This window comes from Acomys minous (genome assembly GCF_964271855.1).
Source record: "Acomys minous genome assembly, chromosome: 6".
Taxonomy (NCBI): domain Eukaryota; kingdom Metazoa; phylum Chordata; class Mammalia; order Rodentia; family Muridae; genus Acomys; species Acomys minous.
In genome coordinates, this window is record NC_140487.1 from 89,220,408 (window position 1) to 89,232,423 (window position 12,016).

General features: G+C 36.4%; 1 protein-coding gene across 1 annotated transcript in view; it reads left to right on the forward strand.

Annotated features, from left to right (window-relative positions):
* FAF1 (Fas associated factor 1) overlaps nucleotides 1-12,016 on the forward strand; it is a 303,539-nt gene that overhangs the window by 158,310 nt on the left and 133,213 nt on the right. The window contains exon 9 of the mRNA XM_084787058.1: nucleotides 10,368-10,463. Coding sequence (XP_084643184.1) covers nucleotides 10,368-10,463 — 96 coding nt within the window. The remainder of the gene's footprint in view (nucleotides 1-10,367; nucleotides 10,464-12,016) is intronic.

The following is a 12,016-nucleotide window of genomic DNA, read 5'->3' on the forward strand; positions in this document are numbered from 1 at the left end:
GAACCTGGACTTCACATATGCTAGACAAGGACTCTGCCACTCAGATACATTCCCAGCCCAAGAGTCTCTGGTTTTTGCCATTTAAAACTGTCTTGCCGGGCATAGTGGCACACGCCTTTAATCCCAGCAGAGGCAGGCCAATCACTGTGAGTCCAAGGCCAGCCTGATCTACATAGCGACTCCAGGACAGCCAAGGATATACAGAGAAACCCTGTCTTGAAAAACCGAAAAAAAGAAAAGAAAAGAAAAAAAAAAAACTTGTCTCTGTCTCCCTCCCTTCCTCCCCCCCCCCCTCCCCGTGTGTACATACTGGAGAACCACTGTGTATGAGGCAGTTCTCTCCTTTTGCCAAGTGGGTTCTAGAGATTGAGCTTACATTTCCAGTCTTGGTGGCAAGTGCCCTTACTTCCTGAGCCATTTTACAAGCTCCAGGTTCAACTTTTGGGTACTGATTTGTAACCTAAACCTTTAAAAATGTTGGTAATAAGCAGGTAGTGAATGATCTTAGTGTCGGGCTCTTAGAAGCATTCAGAGTCTCAGTATAGTTAAACAAAAAAACTTTCTATTGGGTAGCACTTACAGTAATGTTATACAAGAAGAACCTAGCCTTTACATAACTTAAACATACTTTGTTCACTTAGAAATGACTAATAAATGTTGGTTAACGTATTTTGAATATCTTGGGTAGAGAAGGAATTCAGTAGTATATTAAGGTGCTTTGTGTATGTTTCAAAGCCCAGCTAATTAGTTTAAGTGTAGTTATGTAAGCTTGTGTAACTCACTTAAATGGTGCTAATATTGTCTCAGTGTTAGTTTATTAAGGAAAGAAACAGGCCTTATAACAGAAAGCACATAAGACAACTGGAGCCTCTCATGGAGTAGAAGCAAAGACAAAGTATGTGTGTGTGTCATCTTTTTATTGCCGTCCACAGAGATTATGTTCATTTCTCAGACGAGCAAACTGAGATCTCTTGAGATCATAAAGTTTCCTTGGAAACAGCATTAAATATCAAAGCCAGTCTCCAAGGCCAGGTTATCTGTATCCTGTTAGGCACTTTATATTTAATAAGAATGTAAATGTTGATTGAATAACTAAATTATAGGTTGTAAGTCACCACATGGTTAATATGTGTTCATCAGCTAGTTTTAAATGATTAAGTTATATGGAAAGAGAAGAAAAATGTGTACACATTCCAGATCTCTCTTTGCCCTTTCTAACCTCTCGATTAGAAGCCATATATTTAATGTTATTTTTCTCTTCTGCCCTCCACCAGAGGGTGCTCAGAAACATGAAATGACAAAAGCAATGGAGATATGCATTTAGTAACAAAGAAGCATTTTAATTCATAGCTGGATTATTGGCCTTTCTATAAAAGAGTATAGTTAAAGTAAAATCCTCATTTCAGCTCAGGTGGCTTCTGTGATTTAAAGATCCTTGTCAATAACAGCTTAACCAGTTTCCTGAAGTTAATTCTTTTTTACAGGTAAAACTGGGTGTTCTCTCTCAGCAGATGAGGAGATGCTGCCCCTGGGCAGGGTTAGGCTGATCTACTTAGGGGCCTCAGTTCTTACTGTATAATTTAATGCTCACAGCAAGTAGTCTGACAATCAGCAATGACTCAGAACTTCTAGAGTTCTCGACGGAGTCAGTCAATAGCATAGTCTTAGAAGGTTGTACTGTTGTATTTATTGATAAGAGTGTATCTGTTTGGAAATGTTGATAATTCTGTTCTTCATGTCCATGTGGTGTAATCTGTTTTGGGTAGCTGAAATCAAACAGATTTTAAATGGTAAAATTTAAAGGTCCTTTTATGTTAGTCAACCTGTTTTGATAACCAAAACCTAAAAATTTTGTAGGACCAGTATGGAAAATCCTAAAAGTGGGCAATTGTGAAAAAAGAACACCAGGAGAGTCATCTCACTTTAAAAACAAACAAACAAAATGGCATTTTAAAGAAAATTTAAATATTTATTTGTATTTTTAACTAGCTAGTTGAGAAGTTAAGTTTGGCTCCAAAACATGTTTATTCAAATATAAGACTCAGGAAAGAGCTTTACCATCTGTAGCTGACTACTCCTTGTAAATGAAAAGCTTAACTAGACCTTCTTGGGGGAGTTTCCTCTCATTTTGGAACCTTTTGCGACTTGTAGAAATCCAGTACACACTTGGAAGTTGGTAACTGATAGCTTCTCTCTGTTAAGTGCCATTTTGGGGGTTGGAATGGGGCCAAGCATGCTTGACCAGGAAAAACGAGGCAGCCTCACTTGAATCAGTTAAGGCTTCAGTATGTCTGATCAGCACGTGGTAAATTCTAAGGATCTCCATGCTGATTCTTTCCATTCTTGTTCCAGTTCTGATTGCTCACTCGGTACCAGCATATAACATATGTTCATAGCAAAAATCTCAAGACTTGTTACTGTTGCTATTTATTTCATTAAGCCTTACCAACTTGCTGGATCAACTGAGGACTATAACACAGCAAAGCCTGGTGACAAATACAGTTCTTAAAGCTATTTCACAGGGGTTTTGTAGATAATTGATCTTGACATGCACATCTCTTTTAATACTCCATTGGTTCCAGAATATTATTAGTAATTTCCTTTTTAACAGTGTGCTTTCTTATGAGCTGACTTAACTGCTATTTAACCCTGCTACAAGAATGTGGCAGTGGGCTAGCCCAGACAAGTGGATATGCACTTGGTAACTAGCATTCTTAATAAGCTTGCTTCAACCTGCTGTAAATTAAAGCTCTGTGATTTTCTAGCACACAAGTGGCTTAAAAAAAAAAGCCTTGGTTTGTGAATAAAAATAAATAAGCCTTTTGATTTGCACTCTAGTTGGCAGTAAATGAAATTTCAGACTCATGACTAAATTTGCCTTTAAACTGCTTGATGATTTGTCTGGCTGAACAATGCATTTGAAATTTTTAAGAGTGATCAGTCAGCTATCTTCAGGGCTTCTTGTCTTTAAATGGCTTCTTTTGGAACAGAGGCATAGTAGAAAGTTGCATAGCCTTTGGAGGTTAATCCAGTTTCACTTGAATAAATATCTCTATGCCTCTTGAAACCTGCTTTGTGACCAGTGTAACCCCAGTCATAAATTTACAGAGTTATGACTATTAAACAAAGAAACACTTGCTATAAAGTACTCGATATATGAGGGTCTCTAGGTGTGTTTTTTCTAGTTAAACCAAAGAAAATTGTTATTGTCTAGATCACAAGATCTATAGTAAGGCACTAAGTTGTCTAGGTTTATACTTCTTAACTGTCTATGAGGTGAAACTGTCCAATATTAATTTTATCTCCCTATTCAGTTTCCTGTGCAGTCCTGAGCAAGATTCTTCATCTACGTAAGGTTTAGTCATCACATCTGTAGAATGAGGATTAAGCTGGTTGTAGTAACATACACCATTGGTAATCCCAACAATTGAAAGGGTGAGTTAGGGAGACCTTAATTTTGGGGCCTGCCTGGGCTACATACGGAAACCCAATCTTAAAAACAAAAAAGGTATTATTTTAATTCTTTATTACCCATCCAGTCTGAGTCCTTGCCAAAATGTAAGACAAATGGCCTCTGACACAATTCCAGATCCTGTGTTAGTTTTTATGCGTGAAGCTCCACTGTGAATTTCTCTTGGCATTTGGTCGTCTGAATTCCTAACAAAACGGGACATTAAGGTCTGCCTACAGCATTTTAGGGGTTTTCTAGCTTGAAGTTCTGAGTATTCGCTGAGAACCAAATAGTCAAGTTTATAATAACAACAATTGCACTCTTCATGCCAGTTTTTGTAATAGTTACTTTTCTTGTTGCTGAGATCAAATATTTGACAAATGCAACTTAAGGAAGAGTTTATTTTGTTTCACTGTTACCATGACAACAAACGTGAGGAGGCTGACCACACTCATCAGGAGGCAGAGAGATGAATGTTGGTTATCTCTGTGCTTTCTTTTTTTATTTAGCCTGGAACTAAAGCCCATAGAATTGTTCCACCCACATTCACAGTGGGTCCTCTCCCTCCTGAGCTACCAATTTAGAAACTTAGCCAGAAGTTTGTCTTTTATAAGATTCCAGATCCTGTCAAGTTGACCATCATACTATATTTTTGGAATTACACTTATTGTGTATAAAATTCTTTTTGTGTGTGTATAAAATTCTAATTATGTATTATCTTAATTAAATAAATACCTTTCAAAAGTTAATCTTAAGGCTAAATGTCCATTGATACAACTAAAGGCCTTGAGAGTCTGGTCATTAGCTTTAGAAGAGAACAAAAATTGTTAGTTTTTTAACTATGCAATGTGCAAAGATGTCATTTTAAAAATTAAATTAGATGGCACACACCTGTAATTCCAGCACTCAGGGAGGCAGAGGCAGGCAGATTGTGAGTTGAGACCAACCTGGCTTACAAAGCTAGTCCAGGACAGCAAAGGCTACATAGAGAAACCCTGTCTGGGAAAAAAATGATAAAATAAGTAAATAATATTTTTTTAAAAATTCAGTAAAATTATGGTTGCTTGAAAGTACTGAAAAGTCACAAAAGTACTCTTTTGGGGTCAAATTTTGGAATTTTCTTGATATTCCTCTTATATAATTATGAAAACATACAGTGTTTCCTTAATAAACATACTGATAGGAAAAATTCAGACACCAGAAAGGACACTACCATGTCCTAAGAACTGGAGTTAGGCTGAATTAAAAAAAAAAAGTGCTAACTTGTTTTCAGAGGAAGTTTGAAGTCAGGGTAGCATTGAGGCTGTATTGTGGTTGGCTACTGTGTAGCCTCCTTACCCAGGTCTACTGTAAGACAAGATGTGGAGCAGAAAGGTAGGGAAACTGTCACTTAGCAAGGCAAAGAGGGAGTTTAAAGTTGCTGACAAAGTGAATGCTGAGTAAGCAGCTGTGATTATTGAAGAGATTACCATATTAAAGAGGAACTTTGTGGTCCTCCCTGGGACAATAGGAAGGGTGCTGTGAGGGCAGGTTCCGTCATATGAAACTACAAATTCATTTCAAAGAAGAAAACCTGAACTTAGAATGCCACGGGGGTGGGGGGGTGGGGGAGTTGTTCTGCTAGAAAACAACTACCTATGGAATTATTTTCCCCATTTCTGCATATAGAGGTTGATATAACTGTTGTCTAGAGTCTCCAGACTCTAGCAAGCTTACAATTGAATGTATCCTGCTGAGGCCAGATAAAAAAGGGCAAGGCCAGAGTCCTTGCAAGGAAACCCTGAGTCCACCAAGATTTGTGCTACAGCAGTAGCAGCTTTACCTAGCATTGAGCCTTTTTCCTTCTTGTCCTGAGAATTGAACCAGGGGCTCACATATGCTAGCCAAGTGTCTGTCTGAGATAGATTCCTCTTTTCCCTTCTTTATTTTGAGATAGAGTTCTGTGGTTCACAGGCTAATGTTGAACTCAGTCTCTAGCCTAGGCAGGCCTCCAAGTTGCTGTCGCCCTGCCTCATCCTCTCAAGTAGCAGCAATTGTAAACCTTCTCCATAAATCATGGCCACAGATGTAACATCTGTGTAAACGCAGCTCAAAACTCATATGGCACCTGTGCTTCTAGGGAATACTTCTGATCCTGTGAACCTCCTGAAATGATTACAACAGACTTGTGTCTATAGATCATCTTTTGAGAATAACTGCCACAGTTAGTATGCTCCTAATAATTAGTTTCTATAAGAAGAAAATCTTCAAATGGATTTTAAGAGTGCTTACTCACTGATGGAGTATTTGCAAATGTATCCTCGTTTAAGCTTTCTAACCAAAAGTGTAAAGGCAAGGTGATGTCAGTTTTACAAAAGGATAAACATGGATTTGTGAAATAGAATATTCACTGTAGTGAACCCTGGAAATGAATTTGAACTCAGACATACTGACTTTAAAAGTCTACTCCTGATTTGTTGTTTACAATGTATTTGTGTGTGAAATATCATACCACTTTATGTATACATGTATAAAGTTATCATCTAATATTAGATATATAATCATAAATATATGTATATTTATTAGATGTTAACACAAAAAAGCCCATGCTTTCCTTGAATTACTAAATAGGGAAAATTCAGCTGATGATTGTTTGTTTGTTTGTTTGTTTGTTTCATGCCCAGCGCTTTAGATGATGCCATGCTTATGTTTCAGTCATTGTTAGTTGACTGGAACAGTCATGTATACATTTGTCTAGTACAGCGCAGTGCGCTTGCATTGTGATCTTATTTACAGACTATGAATAGCATAAGATAGCCCTTTAGTTTCTTTTTAAAGGGTGTTGGAACAGCTTAAATACATAAACATTTTATTGACAGAGCATGCTTATGGTTAATTTAAAACATGAAGATAATACGTTATGTCAGCTTACCGATGCTCCTTTGCTCTACTGTTGTATTTCATGAAATAATTTTACTCTAATTCTATATGCACTTTTATATGTAAGTACCATTGTGACCAGTCCTATTTGCTAGCAGAATCTCTTGACAGTAGGTTGAGATTCAGCACCTTTTGAGTCAGTATATCATAATACCTTCATTATATATATCTTATCTCATGCCACAAGTACTCATTTTCAAAATGATGTACTATTTGTTGAACATCTATTTTGGGGTAGACATTTTCTTTAACCATATTAGCTCAACCTTCTCAGGGAGAAAGTGCTACCCAGTAATATGCGTACATATCATTAGGACAAATCTGCTTCCTCCATTTATTAGTTGCATTTGTCCTATAAATGTATATTAACTGTCTTCCCAAAACATTTTAAAGATGTCTTTAAAAGCTTGTTTACAATTTCAACTGTACAAATTGTGAGGTAGGTATCTATGAGCAAGCATAAAATTGGCATTAATATCTTTTTTTTTCTTTATCAGCGAGTCTTCATGTGTGATCTGTAAGCACTTGAAATATTATTGACTGGGGTTCTTTCAGGATAATCTAGCTGTCACAGCATATTATAGTGCAAAGTAAAATATTTGAACAAACAACCTATAGCAGGTCAGCCTTTGTGAGTTTTTATGATAAAACAGGTTCTTATCCTCTGATACTTACATCAGGGGAAAGCTGTATTTATATTTAGTTAGTTACAATTCTACAAAGCCTGGAATTTATAAAATTATATTACTATTAATAGGTGATTGGTATATATATATATATATGTATATATATATATTTTATTAGAACTATTTATTTTAACCTCAGATATATTTTATTCACTTATAAGGATTCTCAGACAATATTCTTAGTGAGAAAATTAGAAGAGAAAATTAGAAAAACAGACTGACTCTTAGCTTGTACAATTTTTACAGTATAAAGCTTACAAGGACTTTGTCCTTTGAGTTACCATTATGATCTTTGTCTTGATTGTTATATATCTTTGTTTTCAGTATGATTTCAGGTTCAAGCTAATGGTCAGTAACTATGTCACAGTGTCTCTGAATTATTAGATTCTAAATACTAAACTAAGATACTTTTAAGTGTAAAAGATCTAGCTCGGAGGAAATGAGACATATACATGTATATTTTGGTCTTTTTAAAACCTGCTTTATTTGTGCTTCTTGACTGCTTCTACCTCCCTTCTAACTCGCCTACTCTAGATAAAAGAGAAAGAAATTTAATAGAGAGAGAAAATTTAGACCTTTGTAGACTCAGTTCCTTGGGGGCAATTCCACTCTTCATCTTGAGGATTCCAGCAGACCCCTTACACAGCAAATGAGCAATCCGGCAAAAGCAGCAGCCAAAATCTTGAAGCATTCTCTTGAGCGTTTCTCTCTAGCAGCATCTCAAAGCAGGACCGGTGAGCAGCCAAACAATAGAAAGTGATGCAAAGTATGCAACAAAGTCTCTGTTTTCTTGGCTCCTATTTGTCTCTTCTCAGAGTCCATACCAAGATGGTTTTCACCTGGCAAAGACCATGTTCCCACATGAGGCAGTTCTCTTTCTAGTGGACAAATATCACACACCCTCTCACTAGTCTCTTTCCAGCCGACTAACACCACACACCTTCACACAAGGCAGTTTCATACCCCGCACATGGGATCAAAACAAAAACGTTTACATCGACTACACAAAAACAGATTTAAGTACTAAAAGGCGGTACAGAATACAGGACTGTGAAAGCACAGAAAAGAAACTGTTTTTCCATTTTCTACCTTCTCGCTTTACTCCAACACTAAGATAGAGTCCTCAGTCTAGGATTTTAGTGTAGTGAACTATGCTGTGGAATGGGAAGTTATTTTTTTTTTAAGCTTAATTAGCCAGTAAGATTTAGGCATGAAATATATTCCTACTAACCTCTAGAATAATCTTTGCGTTAACATGATCTGAGTTTTTGTTGTTTAAGTTTTATAATTTCCAGACTGGTCTCAAGTTCACTGTACAGACAAGGGTAACTTTGGAGTAATGATGTAGCTATATCCCTATACCCTTTAAGTTGATCTTTTTTTTGGGGGGGGGGGAACCTATTCAAGTGTTCTCTCTGTGATGCTGGAAAGACCAAGCTGCCCTCAAACACCTGCCTCTGTGCCCAAGTACTGGGATTAAAGGCATGTGTCACCATGTCTGGCTAAACACATGACTTAACAGCACAGTCTGTGTGTGTCAACACATATGTCACATGTGATTGAACATACTTGGGTATTTATGTAAAGTTTTCATTCCAATATTTGCCTTAAAATAATTAGCCTATTTAAACATGTTTGAATTATAGTTTGCCTCATTCACTATTGTCTGCTACCTATGAATTCATTAATTTGTAGATATTTGGATTTCTTCACTTTAAGTCACACTAATTCACACTTCCCCAAAGCTACCAAATATTTTTAGTGTGCTGTGGATACTGTATTTTATTTCTAATAATAAAAGAAACTTTGACTTATGTCATTATTACATTAAATATAGTATATGCATTTTAATTTGCCTGAAGCACACACCCCTTCTTTAGGCTGCTTAACAGTTTTGTTGATTTGAGTGCTGTAAATCAACCAGACACGCTGAGCATGCACTGTGCCACTGGTATTCACCTCCATCCTTCAATACTCTTTTACTTGGTTTTTAAGAATTGTTTTCATTTTATGTGTGTGAGTGTTCCTGCAAGTAACTGTAGCGCATGCATACGTACCACACAGAAGCCTGAGTAGGGCGTTGGCTTCCTTGGAAGTAGAGTTACAACCAGTGCCACCATGCATTGGATGCTGGGACCCAAACCTAGACCCTCTACAAGAGCAAACCATGTTTTAACCACTGCACCGTCTCTCTAGCTCACCTTAATGTTGTTTAGTTCTTCTGCATAATTAAAATGTCATGAAATACAAATAATCTGTAGACACAGGAGTTAACTGAAATAACATGAAAGTGAAATACTTTATAGAATAAATGGTATGTAGCCTGTACTATAATACTATAAAATATTACTGATAATTACCACAAACTGTTGGTAAATAAAATTGTTTTGTTATGCATAATTGTTTGAAGTTTGTTTTTTTTTTTTACTTTGTATTTTCTTTAGGGTGTACTAATTCTGAAACAGATAAATCTTTTAAGTGTATTTTCTTGAAATCTGACTATTTCCCTATGTTAATTGATACTTATGAAACTGAAACTAAAGTCATTTTATATGTTTTCCCAATTTCAATTTAAACCTCAAAATTACTTTTATTTACTAACATACATACTATAAACTTTAATAGACATAAATATATGTTGCTTAATTGTTTTTCTAAACAAGACAGATTCTTTGGGTAGTATTTTAGATTATAAAAGTACAAGGACTGTAAACCGAATGTGAGCCAAGTAAGTTCTGTATGTGCACTTTAAATTCGTAAGTCCTCATAATCCTTTAAATTGTATGTTAATATTGATGTATAAATAACATTGTAACTGTGTGGTAAAATAAAGATACAGATGGCCTTTGCCATCTACTCTTCCATATGTCCTTACTAGGAAACTGGGTTCTTATTCTATGAGTAAGTACATTAGTAGACAGTTTCTTCCATCTGCTTCCTAGTGAAAATTAGTCTTGACTACCACAATCTCTCTTTTTATTTTTTATTTTTTGAGACAGGGTCTCTCTATCTATGCAGTGCCAGCTGTCCTGGAACTCAGTATTTAGGCCAGGCTAGCCCTGAGCTCCCAGAGATATACCTATCTCTGCTAAAAGGTGTGAGCCACACCATGCCTGCCTTCACAATATCTTATTTGTGGAAAAGTTTTAGAATATCAAAACCTTCTTGGTAATTTAATACCTATACTAATGAACTAAACTTTCTAACCTAGTTTCAAAACATTTTTTAAAAAGCAAACAAACAGAAATCTAAAATCCATTTATGAAAGATGGCTACATTTTATTTAAAGTGATACGTTCTACTTTCTGCAGATGTGTCTTGCTGAATCAGGGCTCTCTTATCCCTGCCACCGACTTACTGTGGGAAGAAGAACTTCACCTGTACAGACCCGTGAGCAATCAGAAGAGGTAAGCCTGTTTACCAGCTTTTCATTGAGCAGAAGGTGCATGTCCTCCACTCACCTGCCCACTTCCTAGTCTTTCTTTTCTCCATAGCAATGAATTGGTAAAGTTAATGTAGCGTGAATGATATTTTGAAAGCAAAAACTTTCCAGGCAAGATTATTACTAAAGTGTTCGTTGTTCTGTTAGTTCCACATTTCAACATATAGAATTCATGCAGATTGCTTTTTAGATGATTTTTACACAGAAATGACAACTTAACAAGGGGATTTTTTAAAAAACCTACATAATTGAGTGCATTTATTGGAATTGAGCCTCAAGATTCTGTAACTTGTAGCTGAACAATATTATACATATAGCAAGGTTCTCAAAATCAAAGATGACAAACCATTAATTCACTGATAGCAATACATACAGACCCTATAGAGTAATACCAAGGAGCAGTAAAAATGGAATATATTTTACTTTGCACTTGTCTGTCTCTAAAGAACATAAGATATTAAAAGACATCGTCTTAAATCTGTTCCATGGTTATAAATCATGTTTCTGTCCCTAATTCCAATATTGGAATTCCTAAATGTATATGGCCTACTTTTTAACAAAATCAAAGAGAAACAAACTGCAATATAGCAGTATTAGAGGGCAGCTTAATAGACAGATTACCCAGACATATACTCCTAGAGGAAGCACTGAATTTGAAAGCTTTAAATTTTTTTCATTACTTTTATTTTATGTGTATGGGTATTTTATTTGCACCATGTGCATGCTGTGCCCATAGAGGCCAGAAGAGGGTGTCTGATCTACTGGGACAGGAATTCAGGAGGTTGGAAGCTGCCATAGAGTACTGAGAATCAAACCAAGGTCCTCTTGGAGAGCAGCTAACGTCTGAACCATCTCTTCAGCTCCTGGGAGACACTGAATTTGTCCTACATTTTAAATCAAATTGAACTAGCCGACCAAAAGAAACTCGACAGTGAATCGTTTAGGGCAGTAGTTCTGAAGTTGTGGGTTGTGACTTTGATGGGGGATGCAGGGGTTCGCTGAGTGACCCCTTAACATGAGTTGCATATCAGATACTCTGCATGTCAGAGTTCATATTATGACTAATAGCCCTAGCAAAGTTGTAGTTATAAAGTAGGATAGAAATAACTTTATGGTTAGAGGTCACCACAACACGAGGATCTCAGCATTAGGAAAGTTGAGAACCACTGCTTCAGGAGAAAAGATAAAAAGTTTTTACTTGTAAGGAAAGGGGAGGGGGCCCAACTGTATAGACTGTATTCCGAGGTTGCTAAGATCTACAGTGGGAACGAATCATCTTTCCATAAAAATATGAAAGGGATAATAGAAATTCATACAGTTTAGCTACAGTGCTTCAGACCAAAACAAAAACGTATGGGTACAATAATAGCACATGATAAAATGCATAAAGTTGGAAATGACATTTTTTATGTATAGCAACTTAGGGGGAAACATAGGTATGTATGTAAAATTTGAGATTTTAAGCATCCATTGGAGAGCCTGGAACTTGTCCTCATAGATCAGGGTGGAGCTTTTGTC